This window comes from Pteropus alecto, unplaced genomic scaffold (assembly GCF_000325575.1).
Source record: "Pteropus alecto unplaced genomic scaffold, ASM32557v1 scaffold25, whole genome shotgun sequence".
Classification (NCBI taxonomy): Eukaryota; Metazoa; Chordata; class Mammalia; order Chiroptera; family Pteropodidae; genus Pteropus; species Pteropus alecto.
The window spans coordinates 13,003,524-13,012,389 of NW_006441955.1; the positions used below are offsets into that span (position 1 = coordinate 13,003,524).

The 8,866-nt window shown below is 31.9% G+C and overlaps 1 protein-coding gene across 4 annotated transcripts in view; it reads left to right on the top strand.

The window, feature by feature from the left end:
• ATG4C (autophagy related 4C cysteine peptidase) overlaps nt 1–8,866 on the top strand; it is a 68,479-nt gene that overhangs the window by 15,201 nt on the left and 44,412 nt on the right. For 3 of the 4 annotated variants that reach the window (XM_015595292.2, XM_006919269.3, XM_015595291.2), the window contains exons 2-4: nt 529–599; nt 3,747–3,890; nt 4,862–4,945. In XM_015595292.2, the coding sequence (XP_015450778.1) occupies nt 3,815–3,890; nt 4,862–4,945 (160 nt within the window). In that variant the 5' untranslated portion in view covers nt 529–599; nt 3,747–3,814. Of the gene's footprint in view, nt 1–528; nt 600–3,746; nt 3,891–4,861; nt 4,946–8,028; nt 8,066–8,866 lie in introns of those variants that run through there. The other variant, XM_025052023.1, reaches the window with a different exon arrangement.

An 8,866-nucleotide genomic window follows, 5' to 3' on the forward strand; every position in this document is an offset into this window, starting at 1 on the left:
TATCTTGTAATTTTTCTTCTTTAGTTTGTTGATATGATGGATTACATTACTTAATTTTTGAATGTTGAACCAGCCTTGTATACCTTGGATAAATCCCACTTGTTTGTATTGTATATTCTTTTTATACATTGTTGAATTCAATTGCTAATAGTCTGTTGAGGATTTATGCATCTGTGTTCATATTGATTCATAGTTTTCTTTACTGATTTTCTTCCTGCTGGATCTGTCTGTTTCTGATAGAGGGATATTAAAGTCTCCTGTTATCATAGTGGATTCATGTATTTCTTTGTACAGTTTTATGAGTTCTTCCTCACATATTTTGATCTTCCCCGGATATCTTTTTATGGTGATAAGTATAGATTTATGTCATCATAATATGTATGTCTCATAATTTAGACATCAGCAGGTGGTTTTGTCTGTTAGCATGATGTGTTAGATATGAGGATATGGTAGTGAACAAGACACAGACTCTGACCTCGAGGAGTTTATTATTTGAGAAATAATTATGTAAAATGCTTGTTTCCTCAGGCTCACCAATTTCATCTCTTGTGGCAATGAAAAAAGTATGAAGTTCCTTTAATGTGCATTACTTCGATCTGGTAAGGTTAAAAATATTTTCATATGTTTATAGGCCTTTTCTTTTAGAATGCCTCTCTTACTTTTCATTTGGATTTTTCTTTTTCTTATTGATTTATAAGAACTCTTTGTATATTAGGAACATTAACACTTTGTTTGTATAATAGGTATTGAATTTTTTTCCTAGTTAATGAATTGTATCTCACCCTTGTTAGATACAGTTTTTTCTTTCTCTTCCTCCTGTACAGAAATTTTATTATTATGTAATCACATTTTTCTTTTGAATTTCTAGTTTTGCAATGCATGCTAAGAAAGGCCTTTTCTACAATATTGTTAAAAAAAATTTTAATCAATTCTTCCTTGTAGTATGTGCACATGTGCCATGTGGTTGCATTTGCATTTAGCTCTTTGATCCATCTGCAATTTATAATGTATGATATAGCTTTATTTTTTAACTGGCTAGCTTAGTATTCTAGCATTATTACATTAGCCATCTTTTCTCACTGATGTGAAATATACCTCATATCAAGTACTAAATTCTTAAATATACTTGGATTTTTTTTCTACATTCCCTATTATGTTTTATTCACTGTCATCCTTTGCTAATAATAATAATATTTGCTAATAATAGTTTTATAATGTGTTTTAATATGCTGCAAGGCAAATCTTTTCCTCATTTGGAATTGTTGGGCATTCTTTTTAAAAGTGTTTCAATTTATAATTCTTTCCAGCATGGTTCAAGGGATCACCTTTCAAATTCCTCTCTGCTCTAAAGTTAGGATTTTTAGAGCTATTTAAATTTTTGTTATAGAAATAAAGTGGGTTTATGTCTATAAAAGATTGGAATTTAATTTTAATTATATAAAAAGTAACTATATTGAATTATTCAATTAGGAACAGCTTAACTAGTTAGACCTTATAATAATTTTGTTGTTCTCATCTATATAATAATGGCAATAGAAGTATTCTTAATGAATATTTGTCTCATTAATATCTATATCTGTCACAGCATCTTACCTTGGTTATTTATTTATTTAGGAGTCATTATTTAAGATACAGACTTTCCCTGTACAAAGTATCTCACTTTGTCTTCATGTTTTTTTTCTCCACTCACTTTAAAGCATCTTGACTTTCACACTTTTGCTAAAGACTGTCCAGAGTACACTTGTTAGCTGGTGTTGGGAACTGTTTGAACCAAAGTTTTCCTTGTGGTTCACCTTTTTTCTGATTTAGGAAGAAAATATGTACATGTACAGTCTCTTATTTTAAATATTTTGGAGTTAGAAGATTCAAGGTGCCCTTTTTTTTTTTTTTTTTGAGGCTGTATGAGTTTGTGTGGAGAAAGGGATGTATGAGAACTCTGTACTTCCTGATCAATTTTACTTGAGCTTAAAACAGCTTTAAAAATTAAGACTATTGATAAAAACTGTAAATTAAAAGGTTAAAAAATTAAAACAAAAACAAAAAAGCCAGTCCCTAAAAGAGGTTAAGTAATACATTCAAGGCCTTAGTTTTTAAGTGATACAGCCAGGTTGCTTCTGTTTTTGGAGTTAACTAACTCCAAACACAAGCATTTATCAATGCTTATAAGCTATATTTCAACAATATCCCTATGCCATAAAGGTGTACCTATAAACCATGATGCACATGGCGAAAAATACTATTGATATATAGATTTATTATCAAATTTGTTTTCTTCTCTATCAATTTCTAAATTTTGATAATTATAATTCATAAAGCCTGTATTTCACTGCCTTTGTTTTGAGCTTTATCTGCATGGCAATAATTTATCAAATGATTAAATAAATAATGATTCTTTACCATATCTTCAGAGGCATCTCATACTCCATATAAATCAAATTCATGATCTCCTAACCTGCCCCTCTCCTAATGTTCTCTGTTTCAATGTTTAGCCCAATCTATTTAGTTTCACAGGCCAGAAACCTGGGTGTATCTTTGATATATCCCTGTTTCTCACCTTCCACATCCATTTTATCACCAGGACTTACTGAAATGTCGTTTCCTCATATGTCTTTATTTTTCCATCTCCACTGCTCCAGTTTAAGCTACTTCATTTTTCTCTTAGTCTCATGCAATAGTAGTAAACTCTTACCATCTACTCTTTGTCTCTTTTTAGCCTGTTCTCTTTGCTTCTGTTGGAGTCAAACAAACCCACAGAAGTTGATTCTGATATTTCTGTTTGAAACCAGTTGCTCTTAGGATAAAGAAAGTTCTTAGTATGATCTTCAAGGTCCTGCGTGCTCTGGCCTCTATCTAGCCCTTTAGCTACATCTTATGCCACTTTTTTAGACTTTCTGTCCTCTGGTCACATTGGCTTTTTAAATTCTTCTAAGCCTCTAACTGAGGCTTTCTCCTGCCTCAGTTGTAATGTATAATTAGTAGCTTTTAATACATATTGAAAAATGGACCGTCTATTGTTAGAGAAATGAATGCATCACTACTTTTGAGTAGATATTTATAACCCTAAAAGGGTTAAGTTCTGTGCACCTTTCTTTTCTTGAAAAGTAATCTCTGAATTACTGTAAATGAGCTCAAGCATTTTCAGTTATAATTTGTTCCTCTTTCAGATTATATTATACTTCTCAATTTTCCCTCAAGTCACTTATAAGACAAACACTTATGAGCTATGTTTGTTCTTATTTTAAAGAAATTTTGTGTTGTAAATTTAAGCCATTCTATTAAAAAAATACTGCAGTATTAAGATAGGAAGGAAATGTAAGAAACTCCTTAATTTAAAAAATAAAACAGTACAATTCAGCCTTATATGAAAGTAGTGTCTTAACTAGTATGAGTGGAAGCCTCTATTCTGAAGATAGTCATTTTTTATAAGATTTCAAGTCACCTTCTCTAATTACAAATAAAACAAATCTTGGATAGTTTCACATGCACCAAAGCTGTATTGTTTTTAATTATGAGTACCTGGGGGAGGTGATTGTTTGGTTTTGTGCAATAGTTTTTATTGTATATTTGGAATTAAATGGTTTTTGTAATTGAAATATTTATAGAATATATTATATTTTACTCCGTAAAATGAAAAATTGGTTTGCTCATTTCCAGTTCAAATTTTATTTAATCACTTAAATAACTAGCAAGTATTGTACTATATAATATGTACTTATTAGTTATTTTTCTTTAATTTTTTTTTTTAGTCAATACAAAAGATTAAACTCATTAGAAGAATGCAATCGAGTGATGGCTTTTTATTTAGAATTTGAATATGGAAGCCACAGGAACAGAAGAAGTTGACAAGCTAAAAACTAAGTTTATATCTGCTTGGAACAACATGAAATATAGTAAGTATCATGATTTATAAGTTGTTTAAATACAAAGAAATATTTGAATATGTGTATCATCTTTTTGTTAAGTCACTGACAACTGCTTGAGATCCTCATTGGATGAATATTTCTGTAAGGAATATAGATAAGGATATCTCCTGAAGAAAGGGCCCAAATATCATAAGCATTGCTTAGAAACTCAAGCAAACTATATGGTCCTTTAAAAAAAATTCCAAAGCAGATAGATTTATCCAGGTGATGGTAATACCTCCATTTTTAGACTCAATTTCAGGCAATCTTATGTATGAACCAAGAAGCAAGCAAAATAGATTGAACACACAAAGCAGACAGTATAAAGTTTACACACCAATACCTACGACTTTCTCCTAGAAGTACCTGCAGACATTTATTTGATTGGAGATGAAGAAGCCTTCAGAAATGGAGAAATACTGAGCAGAACCAGTTTCAATAGGAAGAAGTTCATAGCCATAAAATAGGAATGATCAAATTTAGTAAAATTCCTTGATATTGCAAATTTAGGTAAAACACAATTAACATTTGACACCTTGTTCATTGGAAGTACTGGCAGCTATTTAGACAGTTACAACTTGTTAATAACATGCCATTGCATTTTGAAATTTATGAACATTAATTTTTTTAAAAAAATTGAGACATAATTTACATATTATAAAATGCACCCTTTTAAAGCGTATCAATCAGTGGTTTTTAGTATATTCACAGTGTTGTACAACCATCATCACTATCTAATTCCGGAACGTTTTCGTTACCTCAAAAAGCAACCCGTACCCAGTAGCAGCCACTCCCTATTCCTTCCCACCTCCTTCTAGCCTCTGGCAACCATCAGTCTACTTTTTGTCTCTATGGCTTTTCCTGTTCTGGGCATTTCATATTAGTGGAATCATACAACTTGTGGACTTTTGTGTCTGACTCCTTTTATTGCAAAACAATTTTTCTCTTTTCTCGTTTAGGTTGGGTTTTGAAAACAAAGACGTATTTTAGTAGAAATTCCCCTGTATTATTGCTTGGAAAATGTTACCATTTTAAATGTGAAGGTAAGTGCAAAATTTGTAATGCATTTAAATATCTTTGTAGAAATTTGTATAACTTTTCATTATTTGATTTCTAGATTAACCTACTTTTGGCACATTTTGTTTGTTTTTTTAATTTCATTTTTTAAAAATTGTGGTAAAATACACAAAACATAAAATTTACCACCTTAATCATTTTTAAGTTTACATTCAGTAGTATTAATTACTACCATTAGTAATTAATGGTACCATTAATGCTACCATTACTACCATTCATCTCCATAATTTTTCATCTTGTGAAACTGAAACTCCGCACCCATAAACAATAACTCCCATTCCTCCCTACCCCTCAGCCCCTAACAACCACCATTCTATTTTTTATGCTTAGATTTTGGCATCTTTCTTTTAAGAACCTATATTTTATATAACATAATATACTGCCATTTATATGCTTTGGGTTTCTTGTGAACTTATTGGGAATAGAGTTGTGCCATCTTTTGTTATATCTCTCATAGTTTTGGACTAAGTGAGTGCTAAGTAAAATATTATTTAGATTGATAGCTTAATATTCTTTATCAGGTTCCCTGCTGATAACTTTAAAGTGTATGATAAATAATTAAAAGTATTATCTTAGTTAAACTAAAAATGATAAATTTTCCAATTCTTAAGGATGCTACAGTTTCTGAAATAATTGACTTTGATGTTTCTGAATGTCAAATGAGCATACGTCCACATATGTTCATCCTTTCAATAATGATCATATATTTCTTGTAATAATTTATGCCATTTAGTGAGTGCCTCCTATGTGTTGGCATCATGCTAAGCTCTTTGGGAAATGTCTTTAATCCTCACAACAAGCCTATAAGATAGATTCAGGTATCCCTATTTTATGAGCGTGAAAGTAGGAGCTTAGAAATGTTAAATAATTTGTCCCTAGTCACACAGGTGTTTGACAGAGCTGAAATTTAAACCAAGACTATGTCTTATTTTATTTGTTTATTCATTTTTAATTAAAATATAATTGACAAAATATTATATTAGTTTCAGGTGTACAACATTGTGATTTGACATTTATACTCATGATGTAATCACCACAATAAGTCTGGTAACTATCTGTCACTATACAAAGTTATTTTGCTAATATTGATGATTTTCCTTATGCTGTGTATTGTATCCCTGTGACTTTCTTTTTTTCTAACTGGAGGTTTGTATTTCTTATTTGCCTTCACCCTTTTTACCCATTCTCCCATCCGCCTCCCCTCTGGCAACCATTAGTTTGTTCTCTGTATCTATGAGTCTGTTTCTATTTTGTTTTATTTGTTCATTTTTTTTTTTTTTTTAGATTGCACATATAAGTGAAATCATATGGTATTTTTCTTTCTTTGATGTATTTCACTTAGCATAAATCCCTCTGGGTCCATCCATGTCGTTGCAAATGGCAAGATTTCTTTCTCTTTTATACTTGAGTAATATTCCACTGTATATACACACACAGACACATGTGCACACATACACACTACATCTTTTCCACATCTTCTTTATGCATTCATCTATTACTTTAATACTGGCATTCTTTATACTGTACAACTTTGATGTTGCGTGTGTGAGTGTGTGTGTGTGAGTGAGAGGAGGGAAGACGGAGAGAGTGTATTTTATTCATTTTTGTTGACCTATTTTGGTATGTCATTTATCAATAATTTTCAATAGTCTTATAAATGGCTTTTAGTAATAACAGCTAACATTTTTTGAGTATATATAATGTGCCAGTTGGTATTTTAAGTAATTTACATATATTAACTCATTGAGTCCTATCGAAATTCTTGAAGTATGAGTAGGAAGTTGATGGGTAAAGAAGGGATGCATTTTAGATAAATAGAATGGCATGACGAAAGCAATAGCAATGAGATATATTTAGGAAACAGAGAGATGTCCAATGTAGTTTTGGTGGGAGAGAATTCTGAAAAGGATCAAAGGAGCATCTTGAATATTATGCTAAAGAGTTATGCCATTTGTTTACAGGCAGAGGAGAGTATGAACTTTGGGGTAAGATATATGTGGGTTTGAATTTTTGTTCTTTTTGCTTATTAGTTGTTACTTTAGACGAGTTATTTAATCTCCCTAAGTGTTGATGATACCTATTTCATAGATGTTTAGTGTTGTGCCTGGTATATGTAAGCATTCTAAATTTTAATTAATTTATTATGGTGACATTGATTAACGAAATCCAGTAAGTTTCAGGTGTACAATTCAGCAGTAAGGCACATATATTGCATCGTGTGTTCACCACCCATAGTTAGATTTCTTCTGTCACCATATATTTGACCCCTTTTACTCCATCTACCTCCCCTCTCCCCCTATATTATTATTTATGATATAAGGAATTTAAGAAAAAGTTATTTGAATTCCTTTTAAGAATGACATTATCATTTTTTTTTTTGGAAGAAATACTTTGAACTTTGTAGTCAGTACTGGGAGTTTTCAACTCAGGGGACGAAAAGTAAATGATATAGGAGTTATGAAAGAGACAAATAGAAGACTCTTTTGTTTTGGACTTGGAGTAGGGATGTAGGGAAGGAGAACAGTGTGAGGGTCGGGAAGGAGAAAGTAGAGAGAGCCAGAAAGAAGGTGGTAAGCTGCATGTCCATTGAAATGTTTCCTTGTTGACATCCCCTGATCTTCCACAAAGTTAGTTAAACTCATGAAATTCTTGTTGTAAGAGGAATTCTTTTGGACAGGGGATGAATTTGTCATCTGGAATGAAAAAGACAGCTCATATCATTGCAGGAAGTAGAAGCAGGGAGAACAGTGAAAGCTTAAGCTGTGGAGAATTAGCAGAAATCTTGGGGCTACTTTTGGATTTCTGAATGTCACAGAATTTTTGGTTCAAGCAAGTTTTCTAAGTTTTTAAGAGAGATGTTGGTGGGGTGCCCAGCTTGCTTCTTCACTACAATAATAATAATTATTATTATTCTAGATTATTGAGCAATAAAATGCCAAATTTCATTTACTTTCAGTGATCATGTATTAAGGCATGATGGCTACGTTGATCTTGCCCAGAGGAGCACATGATATTCATAATTAAATATATGCCTTAGAAAAATAACTAATAGCAATGTAGAGGAATGATTGGAAGCCAATTAGCAGGTGAGATATATGCTAATGCTGATCTAGGGCAGTGCAACTGGGAAGGGGAGGATGGCTTTAAGAAATTTTAAAGTAGCAACAGCATCTGGCAAATGATTGGATTTGGGGTCATGAGAGGCAGAGAGGAGATAAAGAAGATTTAAAGACTACTATTTCAGCTGATAGGTAATGATAATAACCAAATGTAGTATACTAGAGGAAGCATGGGTTTTGGGAGAACACGTAGTGTTTGAAGTAGGCTTTTTAGAAATGAACAGTGTGAATGAGGTAGGCTGTTTAAAATTGATTTGTTAGTTATTTTCAAAAAGGTGACATTTGAGGCCAATGGATAAGGTCACATTGATGGAAAGTATTGGTGGAGAACGTCCATCTTTATGGATATGCTGATGAATCAGTGAATGAAACTGAGAAGGAATAAGCAATATATAGGGCAGACCTCAAAATAATATATTATCATAGAGACCAAAAGAGATTTTCAAAAAGAAGGAGGACAGAGTGCCTAATCCTCAAAAAAGGTTGAGCAGGAAATACCCTGAGTAGAGGCTAGGATTTGTTATTGAGAAGTTGCTTATGGCTTTTGAGAGAGCAGTTTCCCTAGAGTGATAAGGATAAATAAGTAAAATTAACAGCAGCTAACCAACATTTATTGAATGTGGCTCTGTGTTATGCGCCAAAGCTAAATTATTATTTTAAACACTTAGTGGTTATGATATTGGCATAGAGAAGAACTTCTTATATAAAACATAAAAACAGTCTTTACAGGAAAATACTGACCAATTTGACCAAATAAAGATTTAAAAT